The 26,542-nt window shown below is 40.3% G+C and overlaps 1 protein-coding gene across 1 annotated transcript; it reads right to left on the bottom strand.

The window, feature by feature from the left end:
• Positions 1-22,817: 22,817 nt before the first annotated feature.
• LOC113291684 lies at positions 22,818-26,007 on the bottom strand. Its single transcript, XM_026541185.1, has 5 exons — positions 25,543-26,007; positions 24,368-25,294; positions 24,135-24,316; positions 23,354-24,045; positions 22,818-23,194 (listed from the first exon to the last, which is right to left on the bottom strand). The coding sequence occupies exons 1-5, from the start codon at positions 26,005-26,007 to the stop codon at positions 22,818-22,820; spliced, it is 2,643 nt and encodes an 880-aa protein (XP_026396970.1).
• Positions 26,008-26,542: the final 535 nt, after the last annotated feature.

Raw genomic sequence — 26,542 nt, forward strand, 5'->3', positions numbered from 1 at the left:
CCTCCAATCGATCTAAGAATAACATAGGTCCAGAATCAGTTAAGCAACTTCAAAAAAAACATGGGAACTCCGGTACGCATAAGTCATCTGAAAGCATCAAAGGGTCCGCGAAGAGGGACTCTCCTTGTATTAAAACGCCGATCGTTTCGACTGAATCCCCGACGTCTTTAGTATGAATAAAAGAAGTCTCCGTCTCCTCCATCCACTAGGGAATCTCAGAATGTGGCATCTGAAAAAAGTTACCATTGATGTATGGTTTTCCGCATTTAAATTTTATTAATCTTCCATTTACTATCTCTCATGCGCCTTGTGTTTCTGCAGGGAATATGATGCAAACTTTGGTTTGGAGTAATGGACAACGTTGTTGCCATTGGTAGAACTTACTCTACAAAGACGGTACTCTATAAAATGAAGTCAGGAATGAAGGGTTTAGTTACATGCTATAGCGTCCGGGTTAGTGAAGTACTAAATGAAACCATCAAATTACCCTTTGGAAAATCTGGGATAAAAACTTTAAAAGATGTTGGTGATGCTGAAATTAGTTGGCCATCAAATCAAACCACCTTGGATCAAAAGGTTGGTTGCTTGGCTTGTTTGCTTTATTAACTCATTGGATACGTTTTTACACAAACCAGTTATATATATATATATATATATATCTTGTTTGATATAAGAGACGAATATGTTATCATCTATATGAATCACGGACGTTAGTGTATATCTTAGAGAACCTTATAGAACGAGATATGTGGTTAGCTATTTGATTGTGAGTCAGTTATGCATTGTGCTTAAATGGTTTCACTGCAAAAAGAACGTACAACTGATCATTTCAATTTTCTGATGCAGGTAAGTCAACAAAAACATTCCTAGGCTGTGAACTCACCGGCTCTACTCAACGGAAGCCAATATCATATCGCAATATCTGAAAAAGTTCCGAAGGTATGTGTTTTAAACCAGTTACATGATCTTAAGACCATATGAGTCTGAAATATGCTATCAAGTATATGAATCACGGATGCTAGGGTGTATTTTGGAGAACCTTGTATATTTGTTACCTATTTAATTCATCAGTGTCTTCGCATTCACGGTGGAATTTGGTATATTTGTTACCCGAATATGGAATATTACTCTAATACTGCAGGTAACTCAACAAAATTTGGGGAAACATACTCTGGATGTGACATCAAAAGCTACATAATCGGAGCAAATCTGAGATCACGACAAGTGCAGCTACAAGAAGAGATGGTGCGAACAACTGCACAATGTCCTATGGGCCTACCGAACTATAAGAAGGGCAGCTATGGGAGAAACTCCATTCTTACTGACCTACGGAGTCGAAGCGGTCATCCAACAGAGATAATACTTCCAACAACAGAAATGGAGGCTTGGGAGAAGAACCTAACAATGAACCTAATGCTTGGAAAAGCTCGACGATCTTGAAGAAAGGCGGGAAGTAGCTTTGCAAAAAATGGTAAACTATCAACGAAGGCTAGCTCGCGAATACAACAAACGAGTCATCCCTAGAAACTTCGTGGTCGAATATTACGTGCTACGTCAAATACCACCATATCAAAGAAAGAAAGAGTGGGGAAGCTAGCTCCGACATGGGATAGACCCTACATCATACATGACATCACTGGGAAAAGGTCATACTACCTAAGGACACTCAAAGGTGAAGTATTGCAACATCCTTGGAATGCAATGTACATAAAAAAGTACTACCCATAAGAGAATGGTGATTACTCAGGAGAAGAAGGGAATGGGTTATAGCCCACCATGTTCTATCCCTGATCGAAGGTATTATAAACCTTACTAATCAATGAAAGAAACTTTTTGCTAAGAGAAAGTCTATTTTTGATTAGGTACAAATTGGTTTAGAATATACACCCTCCATCAGGATTGACGATGAGACAAAGCAAGACATAACTGCACATATGTCAATACTCGGATCCTCGGAGTGATAGCTCCATTCATGAGGCAATAAGAAAAAGTAAGATATACCCTATAGAGATACCTTGTCGAAGTAAAGTAGCCTTCGCGCTGAACGCGTAGGTTTATATGAAAACTATTTCCTATGTAAGAGCCCTCGCCACCATGGTACCTTTTGGCCAAAGGATACTTAGGTAGGACGATGAGTGTTCCACCCAAGGTTAAACGTACCTTAGAACCTTGTGATGACTTGAATGTGCAACCAACTAGACACAATACGTCTACAAATAAAATATTCATGCAATAATAAAGGTACGATAATAATGTTACCAAAATATGACTAACACGTCTTAAAAGTTGCAGATGAAAAAGGTTCAAACCATCACGAAGCATTGTTTCAAGGAAAGGAGACGATACAAAGGCCCCTTAGCTGGGGGAATAATACAACAAAGAGTTCAGTTATAGACTAGATACGACACGATCAAGGGTAAGGAAGACGAGGAAAGACAACTCCTTCAGCCTGACATTCAGCTTCCGCAAAAGCGTCATTGATATAATCAATATCAGACTTCTCGAACTGAACCTTCATTTGGGAGGCCTGAGTCGCCAAATCAGAGGACAATTTTTGATTAAGTTCACTCACCTGAGCGCTAAGCTGATCATTAGCTTGCTGGAGCGCCTCAGCCTTGAACTTAGCAGCAGCGTCAAATTGGCGAGATATCTCCAATGAAGATATTTGACCCTCAAGACGGTTAATCTTGGCATTTTCACCCACCAGCTTCTCCTGGAGACCTACGAGCACAAAGGGTGTAAGCAATAAGAAGAAGTATTAAAAGACATAAGGGATGCTGCTTGAAAATAAGGACCCTAAGATACCTCCTGCATGGCTAAGGGATTCTTCTAAACGATGTTGGGCCTCCGCAAGGTCCACCTCAGCTGCTTCGAGATCTTCTACAAGGTTCCGGAGGTCATCCACATCTATCCGGAGTGAAGCATTCTCATAGGATAGAACTTGGTAAACATTCTATAACTCTTCAAACTTCTTAACTAAAGACGCATGGGACATGGAAGACGATGTGGAGCTTCCCTCAACAAGTCTGTTCTTAAGAGAACAGACCTCAGAAGATAAAACATTACGTTCTGCAGTAACTTTGGCTAATGAAGCACAAGCATCTTCGAAATCTGCATGATATTTCTTGCGGATGATTTCTTGGGCGGATAGGCGCCTCTCAATTAAGGAAATATCCTCCTTTTGCTTTTAAATAAGACACTCTTTCTATTTAAGGGCTCCATCATGCTCTTTACGGAGCAAGGCCATCTGCTTTACAAGATCCGTATTATGAGCAGATTCAAGGGAAAGCTGAGCCTCGTTATGAACAGTCACGTTCATTAACCTATCGTATTTTTTCTGATAATACCAAACATCGGACGTCAACTTGCTTATCTTTTCCCGAAGGAGTCTAATCTCACTAAAACTACCAGCTGGCAGGCGTAGGTTGTCTCGGGACTATGCAACCAAGCAAGAACAAAAAAAAGTTAAAGGAAAGAAGAAACGAACCTATGGTTTTAAAGGACTCATCATCTAAGGAAGAATCAGCAGCCTTACGTCCTCAGCAACTTTGGCAGCATTCTTAGCTCTCTCAAGAGCCAACAGACAAGCTTCCAAGGATCTCTGAGTCTTCCTCAGGTCGTCCTCCAACAAAGATATCTTATAAGCAGAAGCAGCATCAATAGACGAAGGTTGATGTGTGCTAAAAAGGGAATATTCTTGACGATCACGCTCCAACAGAGCACTCAAGTGAGTACACTTATCCCTATAGAACTTGAACAAGATACAACCAACATCTATCTGTTTGCAAAGATGCAAACAAAGGAGTATAAGAACAGATGAAGAACCAAAACAAAAGGCAAAATGGTAAAGTAAGAATCACTTACTGAGAACGCGGAGAGACGGGGAAGGAAATCAGCATAGGTGTTAATGAAAGCCTCCATCTCTTGGATACTACCCCTGCAGATTTCACCAAAGATCTGGCTAGAGCGAAGGCAATCTGGGTCAATGAATAGATCCTTAGCCGCACGATATTGAGAAGACATCACATCCAACTGCGAAGCTACTTCAAAAGAGCTATCCAGATGATGACGATCAACCCCAGCAGAAAAAGAACCCTTCGAGTCCCGTAGAATGGCTTCAAGGATGGCATCGTTAGAACTACCAAGGATCAATTTTTCAGGCAGCTAACCCTTGCTAGACACAGTAACAACTCCATCGATCGCTTGAGAGCGAACATGGGGAACGATTACTGAGCCCTCACCAAGATGAAGAGACGGCATGGTGGACGAGCTGGGAACCGAAGAAAAAGCTTGAGAACCACCTAAGTCCATATCACCAGCAGAAGAAATATTGCCCAGTACGGTCCAATCTGGTGACGAAGGCGGAGGTCCAACAGCTTTGCTAACAGGGGCAGCATAAACAGACTGAGCGCTCCCTAACGAGGTCGGCGTAGCATTGAAGGAGAAGCTGGCAAGTAAAATCACAACCTTCTTCTCCGGCTTAGAGTATGAACTGCTAACCCTCACCACTGGGGTAACAACCTTAGCAAATGAACCACTTGATTGAAGTGAAGTAGCAGGAGACGAAGGAAGACTCTTGGAAGCTACAACAACAGCCTCAGTAGCAGGCGAGACAACAGGCAATGCTCCACCAGAGGCATAAAACGAAGGCACCTTTGGAGACAAATTAGGAGCAGGAGCTTGGACACTAACATGGTTGATCAACGGAACATCACCACCATCTAGGAGATTCTCACCCTCCACTGAGCCAGCACGAATATGACTTAGTTATCCTTGGAAAAATCTTCCTCAATATCATCCAAATGAGGGTTGAATCCAGTATCTTCAACGTCCTCCATATATTCATCATCCGGAACCTCCTCACCAACCTTGGGATCCTCATCCGATGCCTCAAGATCAATAACAGCCTTCAACTTTCCATTTCTCTTGGAGGATTGTGGAAAAACACATGCGTCATCTAAGGATCAGAGGCAAGATACTAAGGAACCTACAAATATAAATGTATGGAAATGATCCTTACCTCCGCAGGTGTTGGCGCAACTACTTCAGCCGAAGCCTTTCTCTTCCTAGTCCTAGTGGCTACGGAATTACCAGCAGATCCCAGAACAGTCCTAGCAGCAGAACCTAGAGCAGTTCCAGCAGAAGAAGAAGGGGAAGACCACAGACCAAAGATATCAGAATATCAGACAAAGATTTAAAAGCAAAAGCCTTCAAGGAAAAATGAAGGTTACCTCATGAGAAGCAGCAGGGTTAAAAACCTCAAGGCTGATATCCATCATACTTCTCAGGCAAAGAAAAAGATACGGGGAACACGGGGATCAGCGGTAGTAAAACCGTAGGCCCAAGGACCCACCACACGAAGAGGGGTATGAAACCAATGATCATCATGATCAAGACGGAGGCGTTCAGACTTAGGCAAAGATAGCCTAACAGAATAAGGGATAACAGTCAAACCAGTCTTGTCAATCTCCTCCAGCAGACGAAGGTTGTTACCCTTCCTGATTTGCTTGGCAGTAACATGGATACGACAAGGGCCAACACTCCAAGGAAAAATATTACTCTTATGAATAGCATCAGCGTACGTAGCATTGAAGTTGGCAGGGGTATAATCCTCTTGCTTAGACCTCCCCTCAGCAAAGGGGTCATAAGACTCCATAGTTGTCTTACCCTTTCTACGATACCAACAATCGCGAAGGACGGCCCAGAAATTACCAGTATACTGCATGACTCCTCGGACCTGAGTCTTATTCACCGGGTCATCCCTAGTAGACAAAGCGTCATAGTAGAAAGGATCCTTTCTACTAAACAAAGGGAGTAGCATACCTGCGGCCAACTGACCAACACTAATCAAGAGGGTATTCTCATCATAAGGAAAACCCCGGATCATGGATTCGGTGAGAACATCAGGACCATCGACAAAGGAGATATCAAAATTATGGAGGCGAAAAGACTTGGCAATCTCAGCTAAGGACAAGTGAGCGTAACTATCCTTGTCACGAAGTTGAAGCCTTTGAAGCTCAAAGTGAGGAGGAGGTGGAGGTGGAAGATCCTCAATATCAACTTCCTCTACCTCAGGGCCCGCAGCAACCTCAGGGATCACAGCCACCTCAGTACCGGAAGGTACCTCAGTGTCCTTGGGAGGCGGAGATGGCGTAGCATCAGGATAATCCATCCACGGAGATGGATCAGTAGACGAAGAGTGCCTTCGTTCCTTCTTCGCAGGCTTCTTCGGGAGCCTCATTATCCCTAACACCGGCAGGAAGAACATTCCATCAACAATAGCGGACAGAAATCACAGTCAACTCCAAAAGCAAATTTAGGGGCAAAAAAACAAGCATACTATGGGCATGGGTTTAACTAAACCAACAAAAGAAGGAGAATTAAACTCACCATAAGAAGAAATCAGAGATTATCCACCACCATGGATAAAGTCGCAGATAAAGAACGAGCATGGCAGAATCAACATCAAAATACGAAATAATGACATACCCAAACTCTCATACAACATGGGGAACACAACGAAAGCTTCAAATAACGCATGCAGTCATCCAACAAAATCGATGGAGACCAAAGGCAGTTAACCAAAGCCGAAGAAAGAACGATCCCAAAAACAAAAATCCAAAAGAGAAGAGAAGAAGCAGAGTATCACTTACTTGTATATGATAATCGAATGATTGAACCAGAGACTTGGCGAACCAAAAAGAAGAGTAGCAGTTGACAGCAGGAGAAAATCTCTGAAAGAGAAAGAGAACGATAGTTCGAGAGGAAGAAAAGGAGTTAATGAAAATTCCTCCTCTTTATTCTCTTCTTATAGGAGGCTGGAGAATCCAAAAATTTGGATGTCCCGAAATTCAAGAGGAAGTTATTGCACGAAAAGGCATGTCGGACCACCCAATCGTTACGTGTAAAAATGGCGGCGTAACGGAAGTTTTCTTCGAATCCTACCAAACTTTAGAATATGAAAGAAAATGAGCAAACCGTGAATACCAATATTCTGTGGAGCACGTGTCACGATATTAGTGGCCGCATACAAGATAATTGTGTAGCCCTAACTATACATAGAAATCCAAGTGACAGAGGATACCTTCGTAGATCTGCTTTATCTTGTCCCAAGAAGGGATACCTCGACGGCTAAGATGAAAAGAGTACAATCCTAGTCTATGAGGTGGCAGCTGGCGAAGGGACAGAGGTAGATGACATATCTAATCAGCATTAAATGCAAAAATCTCTTATCTACACGCGTAATCAAAGCACGTGGAGAGAGATGATGCGGCGGTACCAGATTGGCAGAGGCTGGCGGTGAACAGAGGTACAATCTGTACTAAGGTTGGGAAGTCCCTGAAGGAACGTGGATCAGCTGAAGTGGCAAAGTTCGACTGGAGGAAGCACGCGGAGAACGAAGGTACCATTGGTACGAAAGGTATATCAGGAAACGATGTACCACTAATACAAACAGACCCTTTTGCCACGCCAAATTGGCGTGTCCATAGGGGTTTTGACACGCCAATTTGGTTTGGACTTGGCGTGGTTTCTTCTCGCGTGGTTTTAGGTAGCTTATAGCCACGCCTGCCTTCCGTGTCTATTTATGCATGAAATAGACACGCCAGAGCCATATAGGTGTTGCTATATAGTGTCCCAAAAACTTAAGTACTGGTACTTTATAGACACCTGATTTATTGTTTTGGCGTGGCTATTTGATTCACTATAGACACACAAATTGCTTTTGGCGTGGATATTTGATTCACTATAGACACACAAATTGCTTTTTGGCGTGGCTATTTGGTTCACTTTAGACACGCAAAATGCTTTTTGGCGTAGCCATTGGTTATGCGATAAACACGCCATATAGGTTTAATGTGGTTATATGTTATGTTTTAGCCACGCCAATTTCACTTACCTTCATCCACGTGGTTGTATTAGGAACCATTGAATACCATCCACATGTAACGTTGTGAGCCGTTCATTGGATATCCTATAGACACATCCCATATAGGTTTAACGTGGCCATATGGTATGTTTTAGCCACGCCAATTTCAATAACCTTCATCCACGTGGTTGTGTTAGGAACCGTTGAATACCATCCACATGTAACGTTGTGAGACGTTCATTGGATATCCTATAGACACGCCCCATATAGGTTTAACGTGGCTATATGTTATGTTTTAGCCACGCCAATTTCAGTAACCTTCATCCACGTGGCTGTATTAGGAGTCGTTGAATAACATCCACATGTAACGTTGTGAGCCGTTCATTGGATATCCTATAGACACGCCATATAGCATGGCTATATGTGATATTTAGCCATGTGGCCGTATTAGGAATCGTTGGATCTCATTTAACATGATGCAATATCGACCGTTAAATTATATGCATCCTTCACCGTCCACATGTAACGTTGTGAGCCGTTCATTGGATATCCTATAGACACGCCATATAACGTGGATATATGTGATATTTAGCCACGCCAATTTACAATTACCTTGATCCACGTGGCCTTATTAAGAATCGTTGGATCTCATTTAAGATGATGCAATATTGACCGTTAAGATATATGCATCCTTCACCATCCACATGTAATGTTGCAAGACATTCAATGGAGATCCTATAGACACGCCATATAGCGTGGCTTTATGTGATATTTAGCCACGCCAATTTCTATCTGCTTAATATGTCTTTATGTAATGTTCAGCCACGCCAATTAATCTCGAAACGTGTGTATTACGCGTGTGACGCCTCTAATCCGTTCAGATATGACGCATCTAAACCATCCACCTGACACTATCCAAATTCTCTTATAATTGTGGTTAAATCTGAAATTCATATATGCCAAAAAGTCATATTATATATATATATATTGTTGCTTATGAGGTTTTCCATGCTTATGAGGTTTTCCATGTTGTGGAGTTTCCTACAGTAAGAGATTAAATGTATTATATATATATATATATATTGTAAATCCAAGGCGAATTCGTCTGTCATGTGAATTCTCAGCAAGAGGCAAACAAAAGTCATTTTTCCAACAATGTAATAAAGCCAACTTCACTGAAGGTCGCGCCATTTTTCACAGCTGACACCCATAATATAATCCGTAACCAAATATCAATTTTCTAATTTACACCGGCATTCATGTTCTATTTAGGTGTTAATATATTTTTGTCTCGTACTTATTCTTTAATCAAACTGAATACATGATTTATGTAAAACAATTTATATACTTGATTAACAAAGCAAAAGAGCTAAGAAACTAACCTTGTCATCAGAGATGGAACAGTTATCTTTCGGTCATGCCCCAAAACTATTTTCAGCTTCCCCTAATAAAATAAAGTCACCACTTGGTTCGGTTAACACGAACGATGGAATTATAACCTCCTGAATATTGAACATACCAGTTTTTGGGAAGATCTTGTTCATGTATTTTTTGGTTAGGCACCATAGGTAAAATACTGCCTCTAGCAACGACGTTTCCCCTAGATCCATTCCAAAAGTCGTATTTTGCTTTCTGTGGAGATATAGGGCATATGAACATAATATAAAAAGAAGATGCCAGAATTAGCAATATAAATTTACGAAGAAAAAAAAATCAAAAAAACATACTCCATTAGATGTCTTAGACAGAGGTTCTTCCATAGATGTGCACGACTTCTCTAGAGATATTGAAGGATTTGGTTGGGAATTACTGGTAGAGTTTTGCATAGGATTAGGAGACTGCTTCTTAGATCCATCAGAAGGGTCGCTACGTGCAGGAGATTTCCGCAGAGAAGTAGTTGGTTGTGAATTACTGGTAGGGTTCTGCATAAGATTAAAAGAGTTAGTTACTTTTGAAAGTTACACATATTTCTATTTTTCTAGGTTCTCTAATTTACACTTGGATCGGTGATTCGTATAATTGATAGACTGCTTTATGTATATTCGACTTACAAATCAAACAATCCAATCAACTAACCTTCTTAGCAGGCTCAGTAAGCTTAACACCATACTTTGGACAAGGAATCGCTTTTCCAAGATTTTGTCCTAATGTTTCTATACCATCAAATCGTACGGGTAGAAAGAAATTCGGTTTTATTACTTCCTCAATCAGGATTTTTTGGCAATCAACCTCTACCGCATCCTTTCCATGTAATTGTTGTTTTCCTGCTAACAGAAAAGCTCTACCTCTAGCAAGGACGTTTGCGTTAGACAACTGGTCAAAAAGTTATCACCTTCTACCCTGCGGAAATATATGGCATATGAACATCTTCGAGCTAAAACTTCAAAGCAAATTTGATATTTAAAAATGCATGTAAAAATAAAACAGATACCGGATGAACATGCTCCTAGCTTTTTCTTTAAGATCATCGTTATTGTTTTCTTAGTCGCCTCTGCTTGTCCATTGCTCTTAGGGTATATGGGAGTCGACTTGTTTTCTGAATGTTGAAAGTATCAAACAACATATCTATGTTTTTTCCTTGCAACTGCTTGCCATTATCAGAGACTATGGAGGCTGGTATCCCGAACCTGCATATGATTTGCTCAAACAAGAACTTGAAGATATTTGTGTCCCTAATTCTTGCTAAAGCCTTGGCTTCCACCCACTTGGTGAAGTAATCTGTATCCACAATAAGATATTTTCTCTTCGAGGTTCCCTCCATCAAGGGTCCGGCAATATCAACCCCCTACTTGAAAAATGGCAAAGGGCTGATAACTGAGTTGAGCTCTGTTGCTGGTGCTTTAATCTTCCTGGGAAAGTGTTGGCATCTCTCATAGCGCTTAGCCATGTTTTTTGAATCTTCGTCCATGATTAGCCAGTAGTATCCTTGCATTTTGGATTTGATCGCCAATGACATTCTTCCGTTATGATTGTCGGCTTCTCTGTTGTGGATATCATGTAGTATCCTTCTACCTTCGGTTCGTGAGAGGCACCGCATTAGAGGCCTGAGAAATGACCTCCTATAAAGTATTCCATCACGAAGGATGTACATTGATTCGAGTTTACGTTCCTCTTTGGCATCTGCTAGTAATGTACCTTTGTCGAGGTACTGGTGAATTGGAATCCTCCAATCATCTTCCGCTCCGTCTTCGTCGTCTCCGTCTGACATAGATGGTCTTTATCAGATTCTTCGACTTCATTATCTGTTTCTTCTTCGTCTTATTTTTCTTTCTCATCTTATCTCATGGCTCGAGTTTGAACGGCCAAAGTCTCCTCAGCTCCTAAGATTGGTCCTTCTATCGAAGACTCATATATCCTTCCGATTTGCACGAAGGTGGTACTTCTGTCCCTTAGCATTGATGATATGAATGCTAAGGCATCTGCGTGTCTGTTATCTTTTCGACAGACATGTATGAATGTTACGTTGCTGATCTTTGATGCGTGCTCCTGTGCTGACTTTAGGTACAAAGATAGTACCGGATCCAAAGTTTGATATTTAAGCTCAATTTGTCTAATGACTAACTGGGAGTCACTAGTCAAACGAATATCTGATAATCCTAGCTCTCGTGCCAAGCGTATACCATGTACGACCGCCTCGTACTCTATGATATTATTAGTGTATTGTTCGAACTCTAACCCGAACGCATAGATGAGTCGGTCTCCAGTAGGGGTTGTTATTACAATCCCTATGCCTGCGCCTTCTCCGTTGGAAGAGCCATCTACGAATATCTCCCACCTTCGTGAATTCTGAGGTTCCAAGAGGTCTTCTAGTTCCTGCTTGTCTTCCTCCATTCCTGGGATGTCATCTATCTCTGCTTCGTCGTTGAGAGGTAGGTCCGCTAGAAAGCCTGCTAAGATTTGTGATTTCTTAGACTTCCTTGTTTCAAATATTATGTGGAACTGCTTGATCATGGCATTCCATTTTGCCACCGTTTCAATTTTCTCCGTGCTGTCGAGAATTTGGCTTATCTGAGCCTTTGTGAAGACTCAGATGGTATGTGCGTGGAAATATATCCTTAGTTTTTGTGTTTCCACTACTACGGCATATATAAGATGCTCCACCTTGGTGTAGTTACGCTCCGCCATACTGAGTGTCTTGCTGATGTAGTATATGGGATTTTCTTCTTGTCCTTGGTCTCGTACCAGTACTCGCTTACAACGTAGCTTGTTGCTGCTAAGTACAAGGTGATAATTTCTCCTGGCTCCGGCTTCTGTAGGAAGGGAACTGAAGTAAGATATTCCTTGATTTTCTGGAAAGCTCGCTCGCACTCTGTGGTCCACATGAACCTGCTTCCTTTCCTTAGTGTATTGAAAAATGCTTTGCATTTATCTGATGATCTTGCTATGAATCTTCCCATGGAAGCTAATATTCCATTTAGCTTTTGTACTCCTTTTAGTGTTTGTAGAGACGGAATTTCCATTATTGCTCTGACCCTTTCGGGGTCCACTTCTATTTCTCGCTTTGTTACCAAGTATCCTAGGAATTTTCCTGAGGTTACTCCGAACGCGCATTTTTCCGGATTTACCTTCATGTAAAAGCTCCTCATGGCTTCAAATATTTCCCTTAGGTCTGACAAGTGGTTTTTTGCCTCTTTGCTTTTGACAAGTATATCGTCCACGTAGACCTCCGGTATCTTTCCTATCCACGGCTTAAATATTTTGTCTACCAGACGCTGGTATGTTGCCCCCGCGTTATTTATTCCAAAAGGAATCCTTGTATAGCAATACAAGCGCAGTATGCTCCTGGTCTTCTTCTGCAAGGGCGATTTGGTTGTAACCTGAGTATCCATCCATGAAGGATATCCTCTGGTGACCTTCTATTGCGTTGAACAGTTGGTCAATGTTTGGCAGCGGGTAGTTGTCTTTGGGGCACGCTTTGTTGAGATTGCTAAAGTCGATGCAAATGCGTACGCCTCCGTTCTTCTTGGGCACAATCACCATGTTGGATATCCATATAGGATACTTGACTTCTCGTATGAACCCTGTGGCTAGTAGCTTTTGTAGCTCCTTCTCTATCGCTTCTTGGTAGATGTCTGCCACCTTACGGATGCGTTGCTTGAATGGTGGTATTTCCGGTTTGAGCTGAAGGTGGTGGGAGACCAAATTCAGGTCAATTCCAGGCATGTCTTCCATTGACCATGCAAAGACATCTTCGTAGTCCCTTAGTAGCCTTTGTAGTTGCATCTCCTCTTCCTCTTCAAGTAAAGTTCTGGTGTTGATCATTTTTGGCTCTGCTTCCGTTCCGATATTGATTTTCTTTGCTGGTTCCACCGGTGAGAAGGTTTGTTTCTGAGGACGTTAAGGAGTGATTTTCTGTAATTGTCATTTGGCAGATACGTTCGCCTTTGGGGTGACGGAGGTGCTTATTTCTGGTACTGAGATGGCTTCGGGTACTACGAAGGCTCCGTCCTTCACTTCTTTGGTGTTTTGCTTTCGTCTTTTTCTTTCATGCTGTTGAGCAGCAACTCTTTCTTCGTTGAGTCTGACCTCTGCTAGATTGCATAGCCTCGCGTCTTGCTGATCACCTTTGATTTCCATTTTACCCATGGGTGTAGGAAATCGAAGGTACTCATGATATGTCTAAGTTGTTCCTCGTAGTCTATGGACCCATAGTATGCCCATGATTACCTTGTAGGGCGAAGGTGCTTCCACCACGCAGAACCTTGTATTGGTTACTAAGGGTCCTGCACATACCTGCAAGACAATTTCTCATTTTGGTCCAGAGACTGCTCCATTGAAACCGTATATTGTGCAAGTGGAAGAATCTATTTTCTCCATTGTCAAACCCATGTGTAGGTAGGGTTCGTAAAACAATACATTTAATGAGCTGCTCCCGTCAACGAGGACCTTCGTAACGTTCCATCCATGGATCGGAAGAGTGATCACAAGTGGATCGTTGTGCATTTCGACCTCCTGATTGACGTCTTTTGTTGAGAATGATAATGGTGTGGATATCCATTCTTCCCAAGTACTGGTAGGTGGTCCGCTTAGCTTGAACACCTCGTGGGTTTCTCTCTGGGGCCACCTCAGTTTAAGCTGGCTGTATCTGTACATACTCCATGAATTTTCCTTCGTCTATGAATATCTGGAGGTGATAGCATGTATCAGTTGTATGGCCATAGTACTGATGGTACTCTCAATACTCCTTAGCCTCCTTTGTTTTTTCTGGTTGCTTTCCCCTGGTGTTAGGGTAAGGAAACCCCGACTTTGCTCCTTCTTTTCTTAGGATGTGGGAGAATGTGGTATTTAGCTTTGTGTAGATCTTGTCTATGAACTCGTCTCTTCCTTTTCCTCTGCCTTTTCCATCTCCGTATTTCGATCTTTTGTCCTGAGAGCTGGTTCTTACCCCGGTCTCTTTTTGCCTCTTAGGCATCTCCGGAATTGGTTCCAGAGAGTTGGTTCATTACGGACCTGTTGTTGTCTTTGCTTGTGCCCTGGGGTTTCCTTCTGGATTTCTTCAAGTCTGATGTAGCGGTCTTGGACGACCTTGATCTTCCTTCGGAATCGAGGGCTCTGTTGTGAAGCTCCACAAAGATATCTGAAGTTCTATCAAGTCCGTACTTATAGCAATTAATGCTAATTTCTGGATTGACTTTTCCAATTTCTTGGCACATCTTTTTCCACCTGTCTGTGTATTGCATCAATGTTTGCTGGGTCGATAGCTAAAGAAAATAGCCTCTCTAACCATGCCTTTGTTGATTTTTTATACATGTATGTCTCCAAGAACACCGTAGACAATTGCTCAAAAGAGTCAATCGAGTTTGCTGGTAAATTGTCATACCATGCCAACGCTGATCCTGTCAAGCTTGCAGGAAAGTACCTACAAAGTACTACCTCATCTCTTTTCCAATGGTCAAGAACACGAGTGTAGTATCGTAGGTGGGCTGCAAGATCAGAGGTACCATTGTAGGTCTAAAACGCAGGTACTGGGCATTTCGCATGGATAGGCTCCCTCAAAATTCGGAAAGACAACGGATATGTTGTCGCTTCATGGAGTACTTCTTCTATCCTTGCGCCTGCATGGCCGATTTTCAGCCCTTGTATTTCTTTCTGCATCTTCTCCATTTGCTCCATAACCATGTTCACATTGTGAGCATCTCTGTAAAATGCCTCATCGTAGTAGGATTGAGAGGGTTTGTAGGTTGAATCTGTCTCGTCTGGATCGTGGTGCGTTCTCCTGGCTCCCTTAGGTGGGTTATCCTTTGGTGGGTTAAGATCCACCCTTCGTCTTCTTGGGATAGCTCCGTTGTCACGCCTTTTTAACGGAGGGTGAGTTTGAGAACCTTCAATATGTATGTCTAGAATGCCTTTGAGGTTATAGTTCTCCTGGGCCATCTCGTGCATTGCATCCTCATTCTCCTTTTTACGGAGTATCAAGGTTGTTACTTCTGCTGCCATTTGTTCTTCGTCGTGGATTCCACCACCCTGAGGAGTGATGTTGATAGACGCATTTATGTGTCTATATTAGTCTCAATTCTCTGTAATATCAGTACTCGATTTTGTTTATTTTGATATTTTATGTCTTGTAGGTGTTTTTGGAGAAATAAGTATTTGCGACGAGAATAATGAAATGGGGTTGGCCTGGTATTTCCATGTATCAGCAACCACAATGAAAAAATGCAGCTGGCCTGATATTTTCATATATCAGCAGCATTCACCGCCAAGAAACGCTGCTAACGGAAACAGAGAATTGTCCTCGTTTATTTGGTCGAGCACTCTGAAAAGTTACTTCTGGAGAAGCACCTTATCATTTCACAGAGTGGTCAAAGGGGGCGACGTGTCAAGGTCTACACCACATCTCATTTTCTTATCAAACCAGAAGAATAGTTCTAAGTAGATGTTGTCGAACCAAGGCAAGGGTACTGAAGAGAAAGGGGGGATGGACCGGATTCAGCCTTGGACAGAGTTTTATGGAGTTTTCAAGCCGGTAAACTAACTGAAATATAAGCGGATGCTGCTGCCAGATGGGTTGTTGAAAGGTGAAGTGAATCATGATTTCAGGTGGAAATTCAGAGGAGAAACTGATGCTACGAAGAGTATAGATGCATGTTGTTGGCTGTGGACGGAGTCTGGTGTTTATATGGCCTGAAAATGGGTTGTATGCAGATCGTGTTTGCATGAATGGAGTCGAGCTGGTGGTACAACAAAAAAAGTGGAGTTTATATAGTCGCTCGAGTGGGTTACATGTCTAGGTCTAGGAGTTGGCTGAGTTTGATTGTCAGTAGTTGTTGGTTTGAACAGAGATGGCAGGAGGGCAACAGACGTACGAGAACGATGGTGTTATATCCAGGGAAAGATGCTCGTCTGTTGAATATGACTGAACTTGGTGGATCTGTTGCAGTCGTCGAAGAAAGGAGCTGACAGTAGTCTTCTACTCAAAGCTGATGTGACGCCGATGAAACTAAGAAGCTAAAACTGTGGTATCGATTGGCAGAGATGGATTCTGTATTGGAATGAGGGCTATGTGTTGTAGCCTAGCGAGAAGAACAAGTAATAACCGATAGGGAGTATGAACTGCGACAAATTCCTTGAGTTGCTGCTGACTTCGGAAGAGAGCCCAGTTTGAAAACTGGTGTTAATGGACTGGGCCTTGGAAGATATAGATATGAGTCATCGGATGGGTCTTATTTTGGAATGCTTGGCAGCACTATATAAACACACAACAGAGAACAAGAGGGAATTGGAGGTGAGAGCCGTAGACAGAGAAGAAGGAAGGAAGGGAGGCTGCTGTTGTTGCGGCTTCACAGCCGTTTACGGTTTGAAGTTTTGTTTCAATTCCGTTTTTCGATTAGCTATTGATATTATTTGATATTTGCTTATGGCTTTTGAGAAATCCATGGCTAACTAGATCCATATTAGGGTTTAGGTAGAAACCAATTCAATTGTGTACTCTCTACGATGATATTTTTAATAATGATTTGATTTATTAGTATTTTCACTTCATATAGCTTGGTGTATAATTGTTCATGTGATTATTTTGATTATTTATGCTTTTCAATTGATATGGCGTGCTTGGGTTAAATTCTTTGACGTGATATGCTTTAGGATTGATAAATAATGCTTTATAGAATCCCTACCGATGAAGCGAAGGAATTTATAGCGGAGAAACAATATTTTGGAATTTAACATACTATCTTCCGAGACATGAAATCAATTTCAATATTTGTCTTGAGTAATATATAAAAATTAGTAGAGTTCGCACGATTTAATTGGTGGAAACCGAAAACCCTGATAACCCGTTTTTATTTTGTTTATTGTTAAAATTATTATTATTTCATTTTGTTCCGACCTTTTGAAAATCGTTAAAACATTACTTATTTGATTATTTAGTTTCGGTATTAGTTAGCAGAGTATTTCACACTCCTCGTGGGAACGATCTGTACTTGCCATTGTCTACTAGTTAGACGTTGTGCACTTGCAGTATTTTATTGTAGGTTCCCCAACCTACCAAGTTTTTGGCGCCGCTGCCGGGGAGTGGTTGCATAATACACTCTGATTGATATCAATTTTTGTATATAGTTTATTTTCATTTTTTGTACATAATTTTTTTTCTTCTTTTTCTTTTAGATTTTTTTTTTTAGTTCCTTTTTACGCAGTTTATTTGATTTTTTTAGGTACCTTAGAAAGTGCTGCGGGTGAAAAAAAAGTATGGATTCACAAAGCTTTTACAAGAGCAACTTGGAAGATCCATTAGAGGTTTGTTTAGCTCATTTTGGGTATGATTTTGATGATGATAGTGTTATTTGTGAAGTCAATGCCTTATTAGACTCCACACCGCTGCTAGACACTAATAAATGGAAGCCCAAACTAGAACCTCTAGTTTTTCCCGAGCTTCGACTAGTTCCATCAGTCGAGGAAGCTCCGACTTTGACCCTTAAGCTATCAAGTTATGATTGTTTTCATCCTGGAGATATTAATACTGAAACTGTTGTTTCTGAGAATGGGTCAATTAGTCATGATATTATTGCGCCATTGAGCCTTTGTTCCACGGATGAATTTGAGCCAATATCTGTTTGTGTGTCTGATTTTTTTGAATTTGAATCAATATCCGTCGAAGTTATTACCGCTGATTTAGAGCCTGATTTAGGGCATGCACCTCAGCAAGAAGCTATTGAACAATTTATATCTCATTGTGTGAATGATTTACATTTCCCGACAATACGTGACTTGATTACTAAAGATTATTTTATAAGGGGAGTGGATTCACATATATTTTTGGATGAATATAGTGTTTGCAGGTGCATATTTTCAGCCGACCGGACTAGTTGGGATGATCCTCAACTTTTCAGACTCTATATATATGATTGGATGTCTACTTTGGGGTACCAGCCCCACCTTGTTTGAGGATATTTTACTGACATCAAGGAAACAAATACATTTCACTTCTTGGGAGGTATCCCATGCTCATGCAACACGGTAATATCTTTCCTTAACTCTTTTGCTTCGAATGGTAACAGTTTCTCCTTGTTCATGCTTCTAATTTCATCTTTAGAACATTGAGGACAATGTTAGATTTAAGTTTGGGGGTATGGGAGAAACTTTTTAGTTGCAGTATGAATAAATAAACTCCAGAGCCTAGAAATTTATGCATATTAAGGATGACACTAACCAATCTAAGTGGATGGAAGCATTTTGATTGTAGGAGTTGAGGAACCAATCTGATTAGATGGCAACATCTAAAGAGTCTATTCATAAAAGCACAGAGCTCAGGTGTTAGAAATAACATGATAGTTTCACCATATTTCGTTGAGTCCTTTTCACTTCTATTTTTATTTTATTTTGTTTTTTTAAACTATGTTTCTCTAAGTGATTAGGTGGGGCTCACGATTCAAGTTGTTACCAATACTAGGGTGAATTAGAGTGATTGAGATACAAAAAAAAATAAAAAAATAATAATGGTAGTTACCAAAAAAAAAAAAATTATTATTAAAAATAAAGAAATTTTTTTTTTGAGACCAGACCATTTTACCAAAAGGAATAAATTAAATAAAGTCGACCACTGGTACCCTTGTATATGCCAGTTGTGTTGACCTAGAGTTAGGTTATCGACCACTGGTTCCCTTGTATATGCCAGTGTGTTGATATTAGTCAGACTAGTATCTCAATCTATTAGGATAGGTTCATTTTGGCGGAGGCCTTCAGATAGATATGGGAAACGCCGTTCACTTAGTAAACATCAAAACCATATATGTTTTTCTATATCCATCTTCTTGATCTATCCATGTGATTAGTTTTGACTCCGAATATGATGTCCATAGTGCAACTATCTGAGTAGAGCTCTGTCACTTTATATGAATTTTAGTATGCTTGAGTGCAAACTCGTGTACAGCAATTGGAATTTCGCATCAGGGTACTTCTTCATGTAGTCAATAAGTATGCCAACCAAGGAGATTCTTTAGTGCCTTCCAAGGTTCTGCGTAGATAACTAAGGTCTGGAGTACAGGTTTTGTGGGTATATCTCTGGTAAGCCCTCCCGAGACTATAACTCGGCCACTAGGGACACCTAGGGGTTTAAAGGCTTATTGCATATGCTAAATGAAATCGACGATGCCTGCGAAAGTGAGTTAGGATTTTATTTTGTAGTTTTGATTTGCTCGGGACTAGCAAATAATAAGTTTGGGGGTATTTTAGACGCATTTATGTGTCTATATTAGTCTCAATTCTCTGTAATATCAGTACTCGATTTTGTTTATTTTGATATTTTATGTCTTGTAGGTGTTTTTGGAGAAATAAGTATTTGCGACGAGAATAATGAAAGGGAATCCGGGGATTGCTGGGACTGGAGTTGTAGCCCGAGATCATGACAGCAACTTCATTGGTGCTATGAGCATTGGTCTAGGTTGCACAAATAATTTCTTGGCTGAGTTATATGGTGTGATTGTGGGTTTGGAATGGGCCCAAAAGTGGGAGATTAGAAAGGTGTTGGTGCGCTCAGATTCAATTGGAGCTATTATGGCTTTCTCTCATAATAATATTCCATGGTTTGCAAAACAGCGTTGGAGAAGTATTCAGGAGACTTATGACTCTATTAGATTCATGCACACATACCGTGAAGCAAATTTTGCAGCAGACTCTATGGAAAAAAGAGGATGTTTACTTGGTAATGGTGAAGGGATGAACTATGATGAGAGACCTTATTTTGTTAGTTCTTTAGAATATCCAAATGTTCCATATTATAGATTTAATTAGTTTGCGATTTTTGGGGTTTCTTAACCTCTTTTCTTGTAAACTTCTTGTAAATTTTTGATATTCATTAATACAATTTTGGACTTACCAAAAAAAAAGGGTTGGCCTGGTATTTCCATGTATCAGCAACCACAATGAAAAAATGCAGCTGGCCTGATATTTTCATATATCAGCAGCATTCGCGGCCAAGAAACGATGCTAACGGAAACAGAGAATTATCCTCGTTTATTTGGTCGAGCACTCTGAAAAGTTACTTCTGGAGAAGCACCTTATCATTTCACAGAGTGGTCAAAGGGGGCGACGTGTCAAGGTCTACACCACATCTCATTTTCTTATCAAACCAGAAGAATAGTTCTAAGTAGATGTTGTCGAACCAAGGCAAGGGTACTGAAGAGAAAGGGGGGATGGACCGGATTCAGCCTTGGACAGAGTTTTATGGAGTTTTCAAGCCGGTAAACTAACTGAAATATAAGCGGATGATGCTGCCAGTTGGGTTGTTGAACGGTTAAGTGAATCATGATTTCAGGTGGAAATTCAGAGGAGAAACTGATGCTGCGAAGAGTATATATGCATGTTGTTGGCTGTGGACGGAGTCTGGTGTTTATATGGCCTGAAAATGGGTTGTACGCAGATCGTGTTTGCATGAATGGAGTCGAGCTGGTGGTACAACAAAAAAAGTGGAGTTTATATAGTCGCTCGAGTGGGTTACATGTCTAGGTCTAGGAGTTGGCTGAGTTTGATTGTCAGTAGTTGTTGGTTTGAACAGAGATGGCAGGAGGGCAACAGACGTACTAGAACGATGGTGTTATAGCCAGGGAAAGATGCTCGTCTGTTGAATATGACTGAACTTGGTGGAGCTGTTGCAGTCGTCGAAGAAAGGAGCTGACAGTAGTCTTCTACTCAAAGCTGATGTGACGTCGATGAAACTAAGAAGCTAGAACTGTGGTATCGATTGGCAGAGATGGATTCTGTATTGGAATGAGGGATATGTGATGTATCCTAGCGAGAAGAACAAGTAATAACCGATATGGAGTATGAACTGCGACAAATTCCTTGAGTTGCTGCTGACTTCGGAAGAGAGCCCAGTTTGAAAACTGGTGTTAATGGACTGGGCCTTGGAAGATATAGATATGAGTCATCGGATGGGTCTTATTTTGGAATGCTTGGCAGCATTATATAAACACACAACAGAGAACAAGAGGGAATTGGAGGCGAGAGCCGTAGACAGAGAAGAAGGAAGGAAGGGAGGCTGCTGTTGTTGCGGCTTCACAGCCGTTTACGGTTTGAAGTTTTGTTTCAATTCCGTTTTTCGATTAGCTATTGATTTTATTTGATATTTGTTTATGGCTTTTGAGAAAGCCATGGCTAACTAGATCCATATGAGGGTTTAGGTAGAAACCAATTCAATTGTGTACTCTCTACGATGATATTTTTAATAATGATTTGGTTGATTAGTATTTTCACTTCATATAGCTTGGTGTATAATTGTTCATGTGATTATTTTGATTATTTATGCTTTTCAATTGATATGGCGTGCTTGGGTTAAATTCTTTGACGTGATATGCTTTAGGATTAATAAATAATGCTTTATAGAATCACTACCGATGAAGCGAAGGAATTTACAGCGGAGAAACAATATTTTTGAATTTAACATACTATCTTCCGAGACATGAAATCAATTTCAATATTTGTCTTGAGTAATATATAAAATTAGTAGAGTTCACACGATTTAATTGGTGGAAACCGAAAACCCTGATAACCCGTTTTCATTTTGTTTATTGTTAAAATTATTATTATTTCATTTTGTTCTGACCTTTTGAAAATCGTTAAAACATTACTTATTTGATTATTTAGTTTTGGTATTAGTTAGAAGAGTATTTCACACTCCTCGTGGGAACGATCTGTACTTGCCATTGTCTACTAGTAAGACGTTGTGCACTTGCAGTATTTTATTGTAGGTTTCCCAACCTACCAGATGTCGGCCGGATCCTCAGAGTTATCTACTCCTTCTTCTATGAACGGTGCATCAGGATATATTTGGATCGGAGTTAAGTTTTCAAACCCTCGTCCCCTAGGAACTAAGGTTCTAGGTAACCCTGCGTTGGCCGTAGGTGGCTATGTAATGGTGGGATGCTCCGGTAACGGCATGCCGTAAAGTGGTTGAGCTCCCGATATTTTCCCCATCCCTTCAGCAGGAATAGGTGATTTGTTAGCAATCATTATTCTTGTTGTTTCACTTTGGCCGTCCTCTGCTTTGGTTCTTTGGTTTGATTGAGACGGCTTTTGAGATCTTCCTCGTGTAACTGCTGGTCGTGAGCTTGTTGGTATATCACTTGGTTTTTGCATGCCTTCATCTCTTTTTATCCTGCGGTCACAGAAAAAACGACAGAATTTTTCTACTTGGGTGCCTTCGTTAAAAGTAGCAATTAATGCTCTGACACAGAAGAAGGCTAAGCAGCGCTTTTCAGAAAAAAGGACTGAAATGACGTTTTGAAAGACGGTTATTAAATTTTTATGACACCCTTCGAATAAACAACCTTAATCGTTGAAAACCAATTAGAAAAGGGGTGTCAGATCTCCTTTTATTTTTGCTAAGTCAAAATTTGTATTAATAGATAACAAAATTTACAAAGAAAGGATTACAAGAAAAAAGGTCAAAGCAACCCCAAAAAACTTGTAACCTACTTGAATCTATAATAAGCAACATTTGGATATTCAACTGAATTTAAAATTGAGGTTTTCCATCATAATGTGTTCCCTCTTCATTAGCTAGGAGACAACCACGTTTAGCCAATTTATCAGCTAAAAAGTTCGCTTCTCTAAACGTATGAAGGAACCTTATAGAATCATAATATTTACAAATTTCCATCCATCTAAGCTTTGAAAACCAAGGGAGATTTGAATTCTTGAAAGCTTCCACTACACTGTCTGAATCTGAACGGACACAAATGCGCCTAGCTCCCCATCTTGCAGCCCATTCTAAACCCACAATAATACCATACAATTCTGCCAAATAATTTGTAGTAACTCCTAGGCTAATAGACATTGCACCAAGGACTACACAGTTCTCATCTCTTGTTATCACACCAGCTCCAGCAAAGCCTGGATTTCCCCTCACCGCTCCATTACAACAAATATGAATTTCGTTCACTTCCGGAGGATGCCAAAACACTTCAATTTGGCTGAAACAACTTTACTTTCTATGAGTAACTCGAAAATAGTCAAGTATAACAATATCTTCAGCGCAGTTCTTCATGAAACCTTTGAGACGCACAGCATACTCTTGAATTAATTTCAGCACTCGATTGAAGAACAAACTCCAGTTGGCTTTCTTGTGTTGAAAAACAGCCCTGTTACGCACTGCCCATAGCTCTGACCTGATGACAAAATTAGCTAGAAGCCACATATCACGAACCATTTTACTCCTCTCCTTAGCTTCCTTGATAGAAATCACAAGATTAGCATTAGGAACTAAACCAAAAATACCAGCAATCCAGTTCCAAGCACGGCCAGCAAAAGCGCACTGAAAAAGGACGTGTTCGAGCGTTTCTTCCGCAACTCCACAAAGGATGCAACGACTTGCAAGATTAATTTTAAACCTGCGTTTAATCACATCATAAGTAGCACAAGCACCATGCAAAAATTTCCAATTTTGAGCAGCAAGAGTAGGGTGAATTTCCTTTAGCCATAAAAGAGTAGCACCATCAAACTTTGCATACTTCTGACGAATCAGTTCCTTGGAAGATTGAACTGAGAAGTCACCTTTATAGTCCGGCATCCAAATCCGAGAGCCATCTCCACCAGAAGGAGTAGGCAGCTGATTGACGTCAATACCATCAGCAAGCATTCGGTCCAAATGCTCAGTTGGAATGTTCCAATGCCCATCAGTCCAAATAGCACTCACCTTCACGTTTCTGTCCAGGTTATAATCATTAAGAATTTCAGCAATGCACCTGTCCGAGTGCCATGCATCATAATAGAGAGAAGTATCTCTTCCATCCATTAACAACACGTTAGTGTTAGATTCAACAATCTTATACACTTCTTAATACCTGGAAGAATAGAAGATTTAACACCATAAGCTTTGATACAACCATTCCTACCAAAACAATTGGCACGAAGAAAACCAGCCCATTTCTTCTTAGGAGTACGAACATTCCACCAAAGTTTCATGATAAGAGCATCATTCATAATAGACAAATGAGTTAAGCCAAGGGCCTCCTCCTATAAAGGACAACAAACTTTGTCATAAGCTACTACCACTACACGACTGACATTAGAATCACCCGTCCAAATAAAATTCCTTATGTCCCTTTCACATTGCAAAATAAATTTGCGCTTCCATTTATAAATAGCCATGTTGTGATTAGAATAACTAGCAATGACAGATTTAACAAGCACAATATGATCATTAAAAGCTAAAGAAAAACCCTTCCAACCGGCCAGTTGAGATTTTATCTTTTCAACCACATTAGAAATATGGCGATATCTGACAGTACCTGGCATAATTTGAACTCCCAAATATCTGTCAGGAAATGTGGCAACCGTCATCCCCAAGTAATTAGCAAGGTTAGTACTCCTACTCAAAGAACCACCTCCATAATAAATTTTTCTCTTTTGCCTACAAACCGTTTGACCAGAAGCTGTATGGTACTTGCCCAATAAATCCACAAGGTTATTAGGACTTTTTAAATTGCCTTTACAAAAAATCATAATGACATCATCAAAGAAGAGATGAGTAGGAGAGATACCACCTCTTGTAACCATGTGAGACATCTTCTTATCACGAAAAAGCTTGGTAATATTTCTGCTAAGAACATCCTCAATCAAGACAAAAATCAAAGGAGAAAGGGGATCTCCTTGACGGAAACCTCTATTAATTTTGAAATAACCCTCTAGACTGCGATTCAAAAGAATATAGATTCTAGCAGAATTCAAGATATTAAGTATCCAAGAGCACCACTTCTCAGAGAAACCATATCTACGAAAAACTTCCAACACAAAAGCCCAACTCACCGTATCAAAAGCCTGAGAAATATCAAGATTGAGGCCAATATTACCATCTTTGCGCTTAAGGTGAAGCTCATTAACCATTTCAGAAGCCAAGCTAATATTTTCATGGATATTACGCGCTTTCAAAAACGCTACCTGTTCCTCAGAAACAAGATTATCCAAGATGTTGCTCAGCCTAGTAGCAAGAATCTTAGTAAAAATTTTAAAGAAAAAATTACTAAGACCAATAGGCCGAAAATTACGAAGAGTATTTGCACCTCTCACCTTGGGAAGAAAAATGATTAGGCTTGAATTGATTCCATTAGGGATATGACTAGTCTCCCAACAAAAAATAATAGCCTTAATCAAGTCATCTTGTATAATATCCCAGCAGTTTCGATAGAAACAACCCGAAAAACCATCTGGACCTGAAGCGCTGTCATCCCCTAAATCAAAACACCTTGTTTGATTTCATCCTGGAAAGGAATTTTGTCCATGGCAAGACTCTCCTCATCCGAAATGCTAGGATGATCATAATCAAATAATCTAAAATCATAGTCCAACTCCTGTGCATTGAACTTGTCTTCATAATATTGCACAACATGATCACGAAATTGGTCATAGTCTAAAATAGTAGCACCAGCAACATCTACCCATTCATAAATAGTATTAGCACTCATTCGAATACGAATGCTATTATGAAAGAAAGTAGAATTGCTTGAATCCTCCACAAGCCATTGATTTCTAGCTTTTTGTTTAAGCATCGTGTTATGCTGAAGACGCGTTTCACTTAGCTTAGACAAAGAATCTTTCATAAGGTTAAGATTAGTAATATCATTAGGATCTTCATCCGAACGAAGAGCAGAAGCTTCAAACCTCAATTGATCTTGCTTAAACCGATAATTAATATTACCAAAAACCATAAGATTTCATTCTTTGATCACACCTTTAAGTCTCTTCAATTTATAAGAAAAGATAAAATCAAGAGACCCATGAGCAGGCATGTTCCAACTTTCATTGACCATACAAAGGAAATCAGCATGCAAAAACCACATTTTCTGAATACGAAAAGGAGCTTTCTTAGGTCTTGGAACAGCAAAAGGATAACCCAAGAGAGTTGAATGGTCGGAAACTTCTCTAGGAAGATCTCCCAAAAAACAAGGTTATTAAATGCTTTAGAAGATCTTTTTTCCTTAAAATCTTACTGAAATTCCTCTGCAGTCAGAGGTACTCAGATCTAACGGATGCTTTGTCGAAAAAGGCTAACTTAGTGAAAAATAAAAGTTTTGACGTTTTGTGAGTGTGTTTTTGTGAAAACTTTTGTAGGTCTGTGAGATTGCTAGTCTTTAGAGGATATGAACTCAAAGAACTTGTGAAAGCAATAGACGAACCAATCACTAGAGAGTGAGATTCGTCGCTGTTGAAATCATATCTCTTCGTTTAAGAAGATGTGTAAAT

Source organism: Papaver somniferum, chromosome 6, assembly GCF_003573695.1.
Source record: "Papaver somniferum cultivar HN1 chromosome 6, ASM357369v1, whole genome shotgun sequence".
Lineage (NCBI taxonomy): Eukaryota > Viridiplantae > Streptophyta > Magnoliopsida > Ranunculales > Papaveraceae > Papaver > Papaver somniferum.